General features: G+C 46.3%; 1 protein-coding gene across 1 annotated transcript in view; it reads left to right on the top strand.

Moving 5' to 3' along the window:
- The window catches only part of LOC146194177 (endothelin-converting enzyme 2-like), a 300,553-nt gene that overhangs the window by 209,008 nt on the left and 73,852 nt on the right, over window positions 1-17,693 (top strand). The window contains exons 6-10 of the mRNA XM_084597281.1: window positions 20-156; window positions 4,566-4,658; window positions 4,784-4,858; window positions 10,310-10,425; window positions 10,530-10,588. Of these exons, the coding sequence (XP_084453407.1) occupies window positions 20-156; window positions 4,566-4,658; window positions 4,784-4,858; window positions 10,310-10,425; window positions 10,530-10,588 (480 nt within the window). The remainder of the gene's footprint in view (window positions 1-19; window positions 157-4,565; window positions 4,659-4,783; window positions 4,859-10,309; window positions 10,426-10,529; window positions 10,589-17,693) is intronic.

A 17,693-nucleotide genomic window follows, 5' to 3' on the forward strand; every position in this document is an offset into this window, starting at 1 on the left:
TCATGCCCATTATGTGCAGGTGAAGACCAGATGCCTGAGGAGCACTGGTGGGAGCAGTGTGCCCGCCACACGAGCCACTACCTGCGCCACGCAGTGGGCTACCTGTACGCCACTAAGGACACCAGCAGCCACCACGTGGAGGACACCATCCAACAGGTAGAGTAAATGCTGGCCTATTGTTGTCCATCTCTGATAAGCCAGAAATTGCGTGATGCAGCGAAAAAAAAAACAAACGAGGGACTGGAAAACACAGCGCACTGCTTGTCTTGTGTTTTCCTTTCTCTGGATGCTCATTTTTTGCGCTGCCACATCATGAATCGGTACTAACTTGGCCAACTCAGGGTTTTGCTAAACCATGAAATTGCATGAAAGTGGCACAAATTCTTGACTGTATTTCTCCACTGAGACAACTGCTTCATCTTATGCAGTCGTGCTATTTCAGTGGGACCACTCACTCATTGGTGTTGGCAATGCTTTGTTAATATGTGGAGGCTAGTGTGACAATGCTGCCTGCACACCCACTAAGTCTGCCTCAAGAATTTATGGCACACTACAAAGGTGATGGAAAATGCAGGTAAGGGAAGATGCAGGGGTGTGCTAACTTTCAACTGAGTTGTATTCATTTCTTTTGGCTTTTTTATACTCTTTAATAGCGTGAACAAACATGTTATTGTGCTGTGCACCACTGAATATCACACAGCTTAACTTTTATTACTGTTTTGGTAATAGAAGTTAGAGGGCCTCTGAAATGCAACTTGTAGAAGAAATCCATAGAGGTGGTCCTTATGAGTATTCGTGTCAAATTTGAAAGCTTTAAGTGGAGCATATAATTTACACATAATTTTAAAAAAATGCACCTGCCGACCACTCGCAAGCAATTGGGATGACACATTTCCGCGACATTGCATAGGCTTGCTTGACACACTCACTCTTTGGACACTCCCAAGTGGGACAAGCCATGATGGGGTGCCGTCATGACTTGTTTGCTTCTTTCTTTCTTGCACGCCGGCATGGGCTGAGTTGAGGGAGGAGGTGCTTCATTTTTCGATTGCCCATATCTTCACTAGTGATAAAGCTAGCTAAAAAAATTTTGTGTTGGAGTGATGATTGATGAGATACCTATTGTTCGTATGAGCTTCATAATTTTAGTAATTAGCTTTTCATGGGCTATTTAAGATGTGAGATATAAGGTGCAGCGCACTTTCCCAAGGAACCGCAAATATGCTTCGGACAGCCAATGGAGATTCGTTTCGGATGTTCCTGTCATCCGCTGAACCTCTGCGAAAAGTCGGCGGATATCCAGTGGTTGTCCAACAGCAGTCTAATGGTATATGTTTGTTCCGCTGACAGGCATTCATTGCGGACGTCCGTCTACAGATCTTTCTCGGATATTTGCATCTTTGGTGCATGCATGCTTTTTCCGCACCTGCATAGGAGTCTACAGTAAAACAATTGAATCTACAGCAAGGGTATTTTATTATGATAAGCCAGGGGAGCCTTTAGTGAGCATTGTTTGGTGGCTGTGGGGCATTGTACCTTTCAGCAAGCCCACCTGCTTGTGCAGCTGCGTTTCTCCCGTCGATGCCAGTATGTTCCGGTGTCCATATAATTTGAATTTCTTTTCCATGTTAAGTCGGGTTCATCCCCACCTTTTATTAAAACTCTGTCCCGGCCCCAGCCGTGACAACAGTCAAAACACACTGCCATACACTGCGCTGCTGTGTACAGGTCTCATACAGGCCTCATACCATACAGGTCTCATTGTTGCCACCACTCGCATCACATTGTGGCAGTAACGTGCGACTGCCCCACCACTAAACTCAGAACACAACAGTGTAGCACTTGCATCTCGTACCACAGCTTGTGCAAACTGTGGCACGTCCAAACATCGAGAAGTTCAATTCACCAAATCTTGTTGTTTTTCTTTCAATTCTGCATCCTTACTTCATCACTGGGGCTCACTGTCAGCGCAAAATTCAAGAGGTACACCTAAGTACTTAGATGGAGTTGTTGTCCACATTATAATGGCGAAGATAGCCGGGGTCCGAGGCCACTCACCATGCCAAAGTTTCAGGCACTTTCCCCTATTGACTGCACTTCCAATTGCTTCACAGAAAGCATTGCCTTTTCTAATCACATCCGAAATGCTTTGGTGATTAGAGCAGAAAACAGCAACATCATCAACTTATGCCAGCATACGAACCTCTTCTCTGTGCAGTCGAAATCCTGCAATACAATTGTTATGTAGGATACTTAAGCAGAACGATTGAATATAGATGCAAAACAGCTGTGAAAGAGTGCACATAGACAATTCGACCCGAATTTTGTTTCCAACCTTTATGTTCATGATAAGGCGCAGTAAGCCATTTTCACTCCATTGTGAATTCAGCATTGACATGCTCTAGCAGGGTAAGAAGTATATTGTGAGGGGCACGGTCAAACGCTTTTTCCAAGTCTACTTGCAGCTTTGCAATAAGTGCCCCTGTAGCATCACATACCTCTTGAACACTGCTTACCTTCTGTATGTTTGTAACAATACTGCGTCCTTTGTTACCGCAAGTCTGATGACTACACCCATCACACTTTGAAGCCTTCTCGCCAATGCTTTCATAAAAATTTTATATTCTATATTCGTTAAACAAACTGGCTGATATGATTTAACTTGTTTCAGCTTCGTCGAATCATCTGTTTTAAGTATTAGTACTGTGTGAGAGGACAAAAGAGAAGATGAAAAGATTTTCAGGTCATAAGCATCGTACACATTGGTTAAAACAAGTGCTAGTTTGCTTTTTAGACTTTTATAAAATGCAGCAGGTATTCCGTCCGGTCCTGGTGATTTACCAGGGCTAAGGTCGTCTATGGCTTTCGAAATTTTGGCAAAAGAAAATTGTTGTTCCAAAATTTCTCTCATCTCATTATCCACTTTCAGCATTAAAGAAGTAATCTGCCTTAAACAGGTCATCAATTACAGGCTGATGGGCAAAGAGTCCGCAGTAGTACAGTCGAACCCGGATATATCGGACTCGAAGGGGATTGCAAAATAGTTCGATATATCGATAATTCGATATACAGAAATCGGCTTGAGACGCCACTTGCGATCGTAAAAAATGATACTGTATTTGTCACGTAATCAATCCACTCGCATAAGACCCCCCCCCCCCCCCCCCCTTTTGCCCCCGAGAATTTGAAAAAAAAAAACAAAAGGCCTTCAGTGGCACGCCCATCCAATTCGACCTCATTTATTCGACCTCCACAGCTCATTTATTGGTAGCGCGCCAAGATGCTACGCAGCAATAATGTCACGGCGTATCTTTTGACTATACTTTTGATAGATCCTGCAGTGGCAGGGATTGAACTTGACATAGTGCCCGTAATGGCTTGATTGCACGCCTGGTTCGATTATCACGCTGCGCTTGGGGCGGGCATAGTTCACTGCCACAAAATCATTGGAAAGCGTGATAGCTGCAAATGCCATTTGAAGTGAACAATGCTAAAAGTCGGTGCCAAGATCGCAGCTGACCGCATGCTTTCGTTGATTCATAGACGTAAGAATGGACAGCTCTCGCAAAAAGAAAAAAGAACTGTTTCTTAGCATCCGCAGCCGCCTTAGCTTATGCTGCGCCACATGTTCAGCACAAGTAGGACAACTCTCGCAAAAGAAAAAAAAATAGCTCCTTCTTAACGTCCGCAGCCGCTATAGCATACGCTACGCTGCTAACTTGGCACGACAGCAAGGACGAACGACTCCCGTAAAAAAAAAGGAACTGCCGCTTCTTGACGTCCGCAGCCGCGGTAGCTTACGCACGTTCAATACGACGACACGAGATGTGCATTGGATGTCAGCCATTGTGCGCAGACCGTCACAACACACTGGAGAAAGCGTCTGCCATGGATCCACGGGCTGAGCTGGCTTGTCTGCGCATGCATAGTGCGTGCTGCTGCTAACGAAAACCGGAAAGAGAAAGGAGGGGGAGAGATAAAGCTATGCAGAAGAGTGGGCACACCCTTGCCCTTTGCTCTATCGCGTTTTTCCCCCTGTCCCGAACACCACAACTGCATTGATTCCCTCTCGTTCCTTCACGCACATGGCTTGCAAATGTCACGTGCTGGCGCGTGGCAGCGATCACCGCAGATGCACACGCCTTTGGGTAAAGGCCGCGACGCTGCCCTAGACCAACCGTTGCCGAACTGTGCCCTCTCGTTCCTTTCGCGCGTGACTTGAAAACGTCACAGGGCAAACGGCCAAGGATCATGCGATCGTCATTGGGGAAGGCGCACCGTCCAATGCGTGGTGCGGAGTTTGATATAGAGAACGACTGGTGAAATTGAGTTCGATATACGATGCAGCTTTCCTATACTTTTACATGGGATTTCAAAGAGGCCCCTCCAATTTTGATGATCACTTACATTGCAAATTGTACCAGGATGAAGCCTGACCGATGCGAGACATGTAGCACCTGTCTGACGCCTTTATGGGCATTGTCTAGGGCCATGCTGAAAGTAAGACATCTGTATTTCTAAATAACCAGGGGTCATATTAACAGGCTTTTCAATGCTGTGCCCAGGCGGAGATGCTGGCTGAGCAGGTCAAGAAGTCCGCCATTGACAGTGTAGGCAGTGTGGCCTGGATCACCAACAAGGGTCCACCCCGAGCAAAGGTACTGCTGTCCTTCCATGCTGGCTGTAAATGCACAGCACACCGAAGAGCTCAAAATGTGCTGCACATACTCCACCACCACAAGGGCATGGGTGCTCACGATGAGTGCTCTGTGGTTGCATGCAGATATCCAGCGTGCAATTCCGGGTGGGCTACGCATTCAAGGGCCGACCAAAGGAACTGGACCAGTTCTACCTGGACGTGAGTGCTTTGCTCGGTACACTGCAGCTGCATGTCGCACTGCAGATTTGTGTATACAGTGAAAGCTCGTTAATTCGAACCTCGATAATTTGAATATTTGAATAATTCGAGCTAGACTACTTGGTCCGGGCAAGCTCCTTAGAGATATGTGTATAAAAAAGCCCATTAATTCGAACGCGAGCCGGTACCGCTACGAATAATTCGAATTACGCGCCACCGCGTCTGGGTGGCTTGGCGCACATCATGCGGCAAAAAAAATATTAAAGAAATGTCTCCGCGATCGGAAGGCATAATTAGAGGCTGTGCACGTCCAAAACGGGGACAGATGATGGAACCAGGTAAAACCATGGAAGAGTGGGTAAAACTTAAATGGCGCCATGACCGGCACGGTGGCTGGCGGCATTGGAGGGAGGGGAAGGCGGCCGCGGCATGGTCAGTGCATGGCCGCGGCGGCAGCTGCCAGCTCTTCCTTCTGCGCAACCTCCGTAGCTCGCAACTAAATACTCGTTAATTCCAACCCTGTTAAGCTGGAAATAGGGATAAGTACTGTTGGCGCGGTCCCAGCCAACACCCATGAAAGGCTCTAATCTCGGATGGCCACTATGGGTTAAACTTTTTTTTTTTTGCGACAGCCATCCATCTTTCCACCCATCAGTTGTCAACGGAAGCGCGCGAGTCAGCCGCGATCGTGACGGCGGCTTTTAGCGCTGTTCGCTTCAAAAGCCGCTTGCTGCTATGCGCGTTCCGATGAGTGGAGTGGCCCGCCCCAGTCACTCATAGCATGATAAAGCAAACGTACTGAAAGGAGGCTTGCACAACCGGACAAGCGCTGACACTTTGCCAAATTCGCTTCCCCCCCCCCCTCCCCCCTGCTGGAGTTAAAATCAAAAGATAAACACGCCATTATCGCTGTGCAGCATCTTGGCGCACTGCCAAGAAATGTGTTGTGGACCGTGACTGTGCAATGAAGGGGACGTGCTGACGACAGACTTCTTTTTTTTTTTTTTTTTTTCAGATTCGTAGGCACAAATCGGGGCTAGAGTATGCAAGCGAATCTGTTATGTGACTAAATACGGTACATTTACTGTAATACAAATGGTTCTTGTCAGTTTTTTCGATGTCATTCGATAATTCGAACATCGGATAATTCAAACTTTTTTCCCGGTCCCATGAAGTTTGAATTAATGAGCTTTTACTGTAGCATGAAAACATGGCTGCAGCATTTATGGTAAGCACATTTTATTAGTCAACCACACATAACCCGCTGTTAAAATTTTGGGCATTGCTCGCTTAAGAGGTATTGAGAATATTTTCCAAGAGTTCTTGGAAGCATATTGCACATGATAACTGTTAAGCACTTTGTATCACTGCCTGAGTAAGAGGAACGCCATTGAATAACTTCAGTAAACAGTCAACCTGGATCCCTTCTATGGAGACTGATTATATCACAGGGAGCACAAACCATGGCTCAATATTGGTACTATGCTGACACTACCCATCCCTACATAGCCACGTATAACTCGCTGTTAAAATTTTGGGCATTGCTTGCTTAAGTGGTCTTCAGAATACAGTCGAACCCAGATATATCGAATTTTGGTTATATCAAACTCACGGAATATCCCCTTGAAAATCCCATGTAAAAGTATAGGAAAGCCGCGTCATATATCGAACTCAATTTCACCGGTCGTTCTATATATCGAACTCCGCACCACGCACTGGAAATTGTGCCTTCCCCAAAGACGATCGCATCACCCTCGCCGTTCGCCGCGTGACGTTTTCAAGCCACGTGCGGAAGTAATGAGAGGGGACAGTTCGACTAGGGCAGCACCGCGCCCATTCCCTAAAGGCGCGCGCATTTGCGATTATCATTTCCAGCATGTGACGTTTGCAAGCCGTGTGCGTGAATGAACCAGAGAGAACCGGTAGGAACGAGAGGGGCAAAAACGCGACAGAGCGAAGTGCTCATTCTTTTGCCTGCCTATCTCTCTCCTTCCTCTTTCCCGGCCTTTGTTCACAGTAGCAAGCGCTACGCATACGCCAGGCCAGCTCAGCCCGTTTTCAGACAGAACGTCGGACTCTTTCTCCAGCGTGTGTTGCAAACCCTCTTTACACGGCGGCTGACGTGGCTATGGCGCCTGCAGAAGTTAAGCGGCAGATCTGTCTTTTTTTTTTTTTTGCGAGTCGTCTATTTTTATCGTAGTGCTGTACGCGCGGCGTAGCCAAAGTTATGGCGTTACGAAGCGGCATTTTTTTTTTTTTTTGCGGGAGTCGTTTATCCTTGCATGTCTGAATCAACGAAAGCACGCGGTCAGCTGCGATCATGACACCGCCTTTTACCATTTTTCGCCTCAAACAGCATTTGCAGCTACTGTATCACACTTTCCAATGATTTCGTGGCAGTGGACTACGCCCGCCTCAAGTGCGGCGTGATAAATCAAACCAGGCTTGTGCAATCAAGCCATCACGGGCAGTCCGCCAAGTTCGCTCCCCGCTGCCGCAGGAACTGTCAAAAGATAAACACGCGGCAACGTCATCGCTGCGCAACATCTTGGCACACTGCCAAGAAATGAGCTGTCGATGAGACGACCGAAACGGAGTACGACATGCAAGCGAAAACGCTCATGATTTCTGTCTGCTGCGGCGACACAAACTTGTTTTGAGCTGCCACGGTGGCTCAAACGGCAGAGGGACGCAGTTCCAACAAGTTGGAAATTTTTTGCTCTGACGCTGCCGCTCGTCACTAAGATCGCTTAATCGCTTGCATGTGAGCGAGCTGGCCTTAACGCTTATTTTTTTCCCTCGAATTCTTGAGTGCAAAAGTGGAGGGTGGGTTCATTATGAATTGATTACGGGATAAATACGGTATCGTTTTTTCGCATCGTAAGTGCCGTCCCAAGCCGATTTCTGTATATCGAATTATCGATATATCGAACTATTTCGCGATCCCCTTCGAGTTCGATATATCCGGGTTCGACTGTATTTTCCAAGAGTTCTTGGAAACATATATACCTTATGCAAAATTTCTGCCATCTATCGGACCTTCTGCGAACCGCGCTACGCGACGCCATATTGAAGGGTTGAGTTTTTCATTCTGACGGTACTGCGCACTGAGCCAAACAGGCATTGAAGATAACAAAGAGATAATGGGACAACCATTCTGCATAATGGGGAAGAAAAGCTGGTGGAATGTTATCAGGCCCAAAAGCAGGTTAAAAATGCCATCGCGGGAGACTACAACATCTGGCATTAAAGAGGAATAATCGTCTGGCTTAGAAGGAAAACTGAGTTTTTATCAGCATACACCGCTTAAAAAAATTCATTGAATATAATAGTAATGTTTTTTGGTCCTGTGACAGGTGAACCATCGACTATTAGTGACATACTGTGTTGTTTTGTGCCATTTATGTTATGCCAGAACTTTTCTGGAGCTCCACTAAGAAAACGACCAAGCATATGAGTAAAAAATGAGTCCCTGGCTTGCTTGATATTATGCTTCTTAATACGGTGCCCAACATGCTCACATTTGCCTCAATCCGTTTACTAGAATGCCACATCACTTTAATTTACATTTAGTGTGGATTATATCCCGCATAATCCATGGGTTATGTTTCTTTTTCTTTAGAATATTAGGGACATATATCATCAAGCAGTCAAGGCATAGTTTTTTAAACATGTACCATAATACATTTACATTCTCTTCAGGCTTAAAAATATCAAATTGAGTCTCTAGAAAATCCATGATTCCCACATCATGAGCTCTATTAAAATTTTTCATGACAATGGGTCGTTTTTCACATTCAACATAAGCTGACAGGGAAAAAGCACACGAAACGAGATTGTGATAAGATACACCTTTCAAGACATCAATAGAAATACAGTGGACGAACAATTTTTCGGACTCTCAACGGACCACGAAAATGTCCGAAAAAACAAATGTGCACCAAAAAAGCTCAATTTATTGCCTATTATTTACTTTGAGGCCGGAAAAAGTCATGAATGTTTTTCTGCACCACGCTCCGCTTCCGTGCTAACAGGTCCACTTTCGCTTGCATCAGCTCAGCTTGCGTCGGCTGCGCTGCTGCAGGTGAGTCATCATCGTCCTCACTCTCAGACTCCACAAGCACAACTGGCGAATAATTCCTGTATCTATGAGCCCAGAGCACAGTTCCAACTGGTGGTCCATGTCTGTGAACTTTGAAAACGAGACGGCCGATGGAATTTCGACACGTGTGAAGGTCGTGAATGAATTGCTCACTGCCTGACAACTGCTCGACGACGCTCTCCTCGTCCAAGGCAGCCGACTCGTCATTCAGCACAAATCCCGCGTCGCAGAAGCAATTGCGCAGCGTTGTGGGTGCTACAGACTTTCACGCATCGGCGAGAGTACTAAGTGCTCCAAGCAAATCGACAGAGTAGGTTTTCCCACTGTCGAGGCACACCACAACCACCACACTGAATCACAACACCGACTCCAATGAGTGCCTTCTCGCTGTCGCGTTGCACGAAAAAAACAACAAAAAAACATAAAATCCGAAAACAGAACTGAAGCCTATTCAATAAAATGCGAGCCACAGTAGCGACAGAACGTAGTTCTCGCATCAGCATGACCACGGCTAGGCCTACACGGCAAACACACAGAGGAACAGGCAGTAGAAGCGATCACGCTAAAAGAAAAAAAAAAAAAAGCACTCCGGCAGCGACGTCCCGGAAACGGAAGCTGCTAGGCAAATATTATAGCCTCAATCCAGCGTGTTTAGCTAAGGAGCGGCACACAAGGCCGGCACCGGTTTCGAGGATATCGAAGGAAAAAGTAAACAAACAAGAAGGCGGCGACACCGCTCAAAATGTGTGGAAGTTGGCCCGGCTGACGCTTGGAATGTCCGAAAAATCGAATAGCCCTCCTTAGAGTGTCCGAAATTTTGAGCAGCGTAATACATTGACTTTATAAAATATGTCCTGAGGCCGGGAAAAAGTCCGAATAATCAAGCATGTTCGAAAAATTGGGTGTCCAAAAAATCGGTCGTTGACTGTACATTTAAGGGCATGGCTGCTGTACACTAAATGTGAGAGGTACAGATTCTGGTTCATCTCTCAACAATCTGCGTCAGATTACATGTAAAGGCAAAAGGAGCTCAGAATGACCAGAATTGGCACCCATAGCATCCTTGCGAAACCAATCGATATCAGGCAAGTGACCAGCTAAAACAAACTTCACTCAGTCGCCACGAAAGCGTTGAACGTAATCACACAGGTCTTGGAGAAAAGTGACATCCGCATTAGGAGGTCGATATACTACACAGAAATCAACCGTACAAAACAGGCTTTCATGGTTGGGAATCCCAAGTACAGCAGGTAAAAATTGGTACCATGCTGGCCTACATAGGGATGCAGACTCCTCTCTTTCTTTAGTGTTGTGTGATTCTGTCTACAACACCAAGTGTGCCTGTGCAGCTCATTGTCAAGTTGGGCTCCCACTTGGAGAACGTGTTTGAGGCCGAGCGCTTCCTGGGGCGCAAGAAAGCCCGCCTGCTCAGTGATCGGGACCTGGCTGCAGCTGAAGACCAGGCGTGAGTCCCTCTGTAACTCTTTTCTGCCTTGGTGACTGGGGGTAACATTTATTTCTTGTGCGCAGGTTTGGTGACTGGGGGTAACATTTATTTCTTGTGCGCAGGTGGACGATATCAGCAGTTAACACACAACCAGTCTACAACCGAGAGCTCAACACTGTCGGTGAGCCTGCAGCTATTTTTCTACCCTTTGTGCATGCAGTGTGTGGTGCACATATATCTTTCCAAGCTTTGAACGATGTGCAAATAGAAATTTACTCTTGAGTTCAGTTTGCAACTCACATTCACTTTTCAAACCTCCAAATCATTCAGGCGATTACAAATTTTCTCTTGATCTAAACTGCACAAATTTAAACTGCAATACATATTTCACCATTAACTGTTTCTTTTGGATTGGGAATGCTGGGCTTTGCATATTATCAGTGCACTGATGCCACTGTTGGGTCAGGCAGCGCGAGAGCAGAAAGAGCTGGTTGAAATGCATGCTTAAAAGCTTGTGCGTAGACACAAGTCGAGTCCTTGTTTCTCTTGACTTGTCCCTGTGAGTACAACACAGCACCATGTGGTATGTGTCACACCACAACATGCAGTCGACAGGAGAGATTTTCTACATAGATGGCAGACATGGACGGGTGCACCTGTTCGGCAGGTCTCCTGGCATGAAAGGCATGCACTCAATGACAGATTATGCACTAATGTCACATGATACGTTAGAGGTAATGAACATAGATGACTCCGGTGATTGCAAGCTGAGTTTCAGAAATGAAACGAATGTAGGAATAAGGCTCAGTGAACAACTAGCGGCTGGAAGTAGCAAACAAACAAAATGATCAAGTAATTTCTGATGAAGAAGTAGGCGATAGGATAGTTAGAGAGGATACCGATAAGCTGTCTAAGGAGACGAAGGACTTGATTAAGAAACGCCAGAGTATGAAAGCTTGCAATTCAACAGACCAGATAGAATTGGCAGAGATATCAAAACTAATCAATAAGCGCAAAGTGGCCGATATAAGGAAGTATAAGGATATAAGGAAGTTCTATACAGTTGAACCCGGATATATCGAACTTGGAGGGGATCGCGAAATAGTTTGAAATATCGATAATTCGATATATAGAAATCGGCTTGTGACGGCACTTATGATCCGAAAAGACGATACCATATTTGTCGCGTAATCAACCCATTTGCATAATGAACCCACTCTCCACTTTTGCACCGAGAATTTGAAAAAAAAAAAAGGTGCGTTAAGGCCAGCTCGCTCACATGCAAGCGATCTCAGCGACGAGCAGCAGCGACAGAGCGAAAAATTTCAAACTTGTTAGAACTGCGTTCCTCTCACTGCTCGAGCCACCACGGCAGCTCAAAACAAGGTTTCCGTGTTGCCACGGCAGAAATCGTGAGCGTTTTCGCTTGCATGTACATGGCGCGCATCACTTGTTTGGGTCGTCTCATCCACAGCTCATTTCTTGGCAGCGTGCCAAGATGCTTCGCACCGATAACATCCGGGCGTGTTTATCTTTTGATAGCTCCTGCGGTGGCGGAGAGCGAACTTGGCAGAGTGCCCGGTTCGATTTATCACGCCGCGCTTTAGGCGGGCGTCATGATCGCAGAAGCTGACCGCGTGCTTTCTTTGATTCATACATGCAAGGATAAATGACTCCCGCAAAAAAAAAAAAAAGAAAACCCTGCTGTTTTTTAACGTTCGAACAGCACAATGATAAGAAAGGATGACTCGCAAAAAAAAAAAAAACAAAGCTGCCGCTTTTCAACGTCCACAGGCGCCATAGAGGGTTCGCAGCGCACGCTGGAGAAAGCGTCCGACGCCTGTCTGAAAACGGGCTGAGCTGGCTTGGCGCATGCTGAAGGAGAGAGATAGCTCGGCAAAAGGATGGGCACACCCACGCACATTGCTTGCAAACGTCATGTGTTGGCGCGCGGGAAACGATAACTGCAGATGCACACGCCTTCGGGGAATGGGCGCAACGCTGCCCAGACCAGCCGTCGCCGAACTGTCCCCTCTCATTCCTTCCGCGCGTGGCTTGAAAATGTCACACGGCAAACGGCCAAGGGTGATGCGATCGTCTTTGGGGAAGGCACACTTTCCAGTGCGTGGTGCGGAGTTCAGTATATCGAACGACTGGTGAAATTAAGTTCGATATATGACGCGGCTTTCTTATACTTTAACATGGGATTTTCAAGGGGATATTCCGTGAGTTCGATATAACCAAAATTCGGTATATCCAGGTTCGATATAACCGGGTTCGACTGTACTGATGTCTACAGCAGCCAACGAAGTCATGACAATAATGAGATTGGCGGTAGGGAAATGCAGTCAGACGTTCCACCAGTGACGAAGGACAAGGTTAAGAAAGCATTAGAAACTATGAAAAGGGGGAAATCAGCTGGAGAGGATCAGATAACTACAGATTTGTTGAAGGACGGGGGGGATATCGTGCTAGAAAAACTGGCCACCCTGTATACGCAGTGCCTGGTGTTATCGACAGTACCGGAACCATGGAAGAATGCAAACATTATCCTCATCCATAAGAAAGGGGACTCTAAGGACCTTAAAAATTACAGACCAATCAGCTTACTGTCCGTTATGTATAAGGTATTTACCAAAGTAATCGCTAATAGAATCAGGACAACCTTAGACTGCAACCAAGCAAAGGATCAAGCAGGTTTTCGGAAACGGTACTCTGCTATCGATCATATCCATACCATCAACTAGGTGATAGAAAAATGCTCAGAATATAACCAGCCCTTATACATAGCATTCATTGATTACAAAAAAGCATTTGACTCGGTTGAAACCTCTGTGGTGATGCAGGCATTGTGAAACCAGGGGGTAGATGAGCCGTACGTGAAAGTGCTGGAAGATATATATAGTGGCTGCACAGCAACCATAGTTCTGCATAAAGAAAGTAACAAAATTCTTCCCATAAAGGAAGGAGTTAGGCAAGGGGACACAATCTCCCCAGTACTATTCACAGCTTGCTTAGAGTAAGTATTCAGAGACTTGGAATGGGAGCAGTTAGGGATAAGGGTAGATGAAGAATACCTTAGTAATCTGCGATTTGCGGATGACATTGCCTTGCTAAGCAACTCGGGGATGAACTTCAAATAATTATTGATGACCTAGACAGGAAAAGTAGAAAGGTAGGCTTGAAAATCAATATGCAGAAGACTAAGGTAATGTTCAACAGCCTCAGGAAGGAAAAGCAGTTTATGTTTGGTAGCAAAGCACTGGAAGTATCTGTTTAGGACAGGTAGTAACCGCAGATCTGGACCATGAAAGGAAAATAACAAGAAGAATAAGATTGGGATGGAGCGCATTTGGCAAGCACTCACAGATTATGACTAGCAGCTTACTGGTATCGCTTAAGAAGAAAGTATACAACAGTTGCATCTTACCTGTACTCACCTATGGGGCTGAAGCATGGAGGCCAACGAAAAGGGTTCTACTTAAGTTGAGGACAATGCAGAGGGCTATGGAAAGAAAAATGGTAGGGATAACGTTAAGAGATAGGAAGCGTGCAGAGTGGGTCAGAGAAATAACTCAAGTTACCGACATTCTTTGGCTAGCTACCGACAGCGTAGCTAGCCATCGGGCTTGCAATGTTCTTACCGCGGCTACGGTTTGCCTTTCCATTGGCATTGGCCATAATCTTGCGCAATCGCTTTGTCTAGTCGTCGACATTGGTCTCAACCTTTGCGTTGATGCGCAGAGCTAAGGAAATGGCGTGCCAGTGCACTTTCCGGTAGTTGTTCGATTTCGCATATCCACCCTAGAGCTGCTCTATATTCGGATATCGGTGCTCGCTCCTTTGCGAATAACGGCTTTTCTACCCTCATTTGAGGCATCATTGCCTAGCACGTATGTAGCAAAGCTTAATCATAGACCAGCAGGAAGTCTCCAACTCACTCGTAGCAGTACCAGCTACACTAGAGTTAGCTAACGCCAACCACAGTACAAGTGGCTTCCCAGCGCAATTTGGCCTGAATCGTCACGGGGTTCTGTGTCTTCATTAAGACTTGCGACCCTCTTGCGACAAAAAAAAAAAAAAAAAAAAGAGCCCTCCTACTAACCCCTGACAGCTCTTAACTGCTGAACGCAAGCTCAAGTGGGCAGCCCCACTCATACGAGATGCACGTGCTCTGTAGAATTTCGCAACAGGGCGCTCCCCCGATGCGACCCCCTTCTGCAAATTTGGTGTACCACGGCTCCTAGTGACATCGCACAGGCGACTATAATTCATGCTCCCTTTCCGAATGGCATTTGGCTGCTCGTGAACTGACCTGCCGAATACGAGTGACTTCACTGCATATCCATGCAACGCCGCTCCAGTCAACTTGGCTCTCGACTCTCCTGAGCCGGTGAACTTTGAACCTGTGCTCGGCGCGCTTCGGCAGCGCTCTCACCCGCATTCTCCACCGTACAGACAGCGTGGCTTTGAGCCAACGGGCAAAACGGACTTACCGCATCGGCGGTTCTGGGCGGAGGTAGGCAAATGGGCACCTATCGTGAGCTGGACCAACAGGCTGGCTTTCCCGAGCGGGTGTAAAGGGCAGCGTCGGCAACTGGCAGTAGCTTGACGAGTAGCTCAGGATCTCCTTGAGAATGACTCGTTCGGCGGACCACACCTGCGATTTCACTCGAGGCGTATCACAATAGCGGTTGGAAGCCCCTGCCATCGGGCTAGGCTTCGCATACTGGCCAGGATCGCCCAGCCGACTTCGGATGACTTACTGCGTGGAATTCCACCATTAAGCTAGCCTCCCCAACTGGACTGCCAGTGGGGCCCCGCGTTGATGCGCCATTTTGTGGGGATTCTCTACGGGGCTCCGCTCTGAGAACCGAAGCCACACCGCTTGCTCTGACCACACCCGTGTTCGTGAAGAACGTCACACCGAGGCATACCTAGCCAGCGGGCCAAGCTGTTGATTGGGAACGCCCAATGTTCTTCTTCGGTGTCGTAGCAGCATCTGCGCGCTACGGCGTCATCTCTCTGGATGTTGTCCGCTGAGATGAGAGGGGAAGGGGGCCGTTCTCTCACCCCCGCTCTCTCTGCCACCGCGTCAAGGGAAGGAGGCCAGGAGGGGAAAGATGAGGGCTCCCTGAGAGAAAGAAAGGGTGTTCGCCGTGTCATGCTGGCGAGGGAAATGTTGAATTCCTACAACCTGTTCAGCTAGAAGGGAATGTATCGGAGAAGTGGTTGCACTTGTGCAATGAGAAAGGGCTGAGAAGAGGGATCCAAGTAGGACGTTGGTGAAGCCCCCCTGTGTTCTGACTGTGCTCACAAGAAATCTTAGCAAATTATTAAGTGAGATAGTGAGCGAAGGATGGTGAAGGGGGACAATATTATCATCCCATAACAGTGGTGTCAGTGGTTTGCAGGTTGATGATGCAGTGCTGCTACATGGAACTCCTTTTGTTATAGTTCCAATTTGTGTGACGGACTTTGCTTTGCAAAGTAATGCTTGAATTTTCACAATTTAATTACTTTTCCTAGCTCCACTTATCTGAAAATACTTATACAAGGGCATAGTGTAAAGGTGTGGCTGCAACAGCTGCACCAGTTTTACCATTTTCATACATATAGTTCTGTGCCATAAGCATGAAATTTGTAAACACTGCATCACGCTTCGCCAAAATGCTTCGTCTAGCCGCAGAGGCTCACAGTCACACTAGATTTGGCAAAAAGCTCACTTTTGCTACCTGCAATTTCTCCTGTAGCTGATCAACTCCAGTCATGGAGACACAACTAATGCAACAGCATAAGATATCCGATCCATTCACCTGGTTCTTGTGGTGCTGCAATTGGTCATTCGTTTCAAAAAGCATGGACATCATGCAGGTTCAGTTGAGGAAAACTCTGCATCTCCTTAGCGGTAAGGGCTGAAATGGTGTAGTTGCAGCCGCTGCATGGAAGCAGATGACGCAACGATGGCTTGCATGCTGTGATTAATGTCAAAGAGACTCGAGTCAACGAGAATGGTGCCTGAGTTTACCATGGCTATGGTCACCAAGTCCAAAAAGCAAATGACCTATATTCAGTCATGATCAGTTAAAGACGTGCAAGGTGCATCAAGGCTGGTTCATGGGAACATTTCATTGCAATGCGCTATTTGAAAATTGGTCACCCTAAATGTTGGTGATGGTTGGTACATACACAGCTAGCCAGTGTCATGAATAGTGCGGTCAACTTGTAATTGCTCGTACTGCAATGCATTCATGAATGAATGAATGCTGCTGACTATGCTGATCATACCAACACTCTCATTGCCGAATATTTTGTGGGTTTTCAAATAGCACATGGCAGTAAGCACACTCATAATGTGCACCTTAACTGTGGCAGCTGGTGCAAAATTATATCCTTAGATGATATGTGTAGCCGTTTCGTAAACCAACTGTGGCACCATTCTAATTGCAGTAACTTGAGTCACTTCACCGTTTGTTTATTAGTACAAGCACGCTCAAGGCATTGAGGCTGGTTCGTGGCAATGCTTTTTTTTTTCATGTTCTATTTGAAAATTCTACACAGGATGTTGGAGCGGCACAGCTTGCATGGCTGGAGGACTGCACTCTCACTCAGGAAGCTGCATTTGAACTGCCAGAACTGGCACTGCACAAACTCTGTTTTGATATCCGAAATCGTCATCACTTGCACTTGAAATACACGTCGTGTGTTGTGGTTCTTTCAAATTGTGGGGACCATTCTTGCACTGCTGTCTTGTAGCACGTTCTCGTTGTTGGAAAGTGTAGCAGGTACATCATTCTGTCGTGGTGCTAGCCCGGGATTTAGGTAGTTGGACCATGCTGCAAAAAAATGCATATTCTCTAGTTTTTCCCTATCTTTTATTTGGTCCCTAAAGTGAAGAAATTAACCTCTTTGGATTTACAATTCCATTCTGTTTTTTTTTTTTTTTTTGTGATTGTACGCCTTGCAGTATAAATTTCGTTTTACAAATGTAGATACAGGCTGGATTCGTGAAGAAAAGTTACCAAGCACCAGTGACAGGTGATTCTTGCTAGATTTCATTTGGTTCACATTCACACCTTTTCATTTTTCTTTTGGGTTGAAAGTAAGGTTTCTTCCCCATTAACCGACTCCAAAATTTTAATTTGTGCTAAAAAACGCAGTTTATTTTTTTTTTCCTGTGACCTGCTCTAAACTTGGACTTTCCAGCTCCAAAACTAAATGTTTTCCGGCTCCGAAAACTGCTCCAAATCTTACTTCAGCTGTTGCACCCCTAATTGTAAAGGTGC

The sequence above is a fragment of the Amblyomma maculatum genome, chromosome 3 (genome assembly GCF_055883805.1).
Source record: "Amblyomma maculatum isolate TAMU_Amacu chromosome 3, ASM5588380v1, whole genome shotgun sequence".
Taxonomy (NCBI): Eukaryota; Metazoa; Arthropoda; class Arachnida; order Ixodida; family Ixodidae; genus Amblyomma; species Amblyomma maculatum.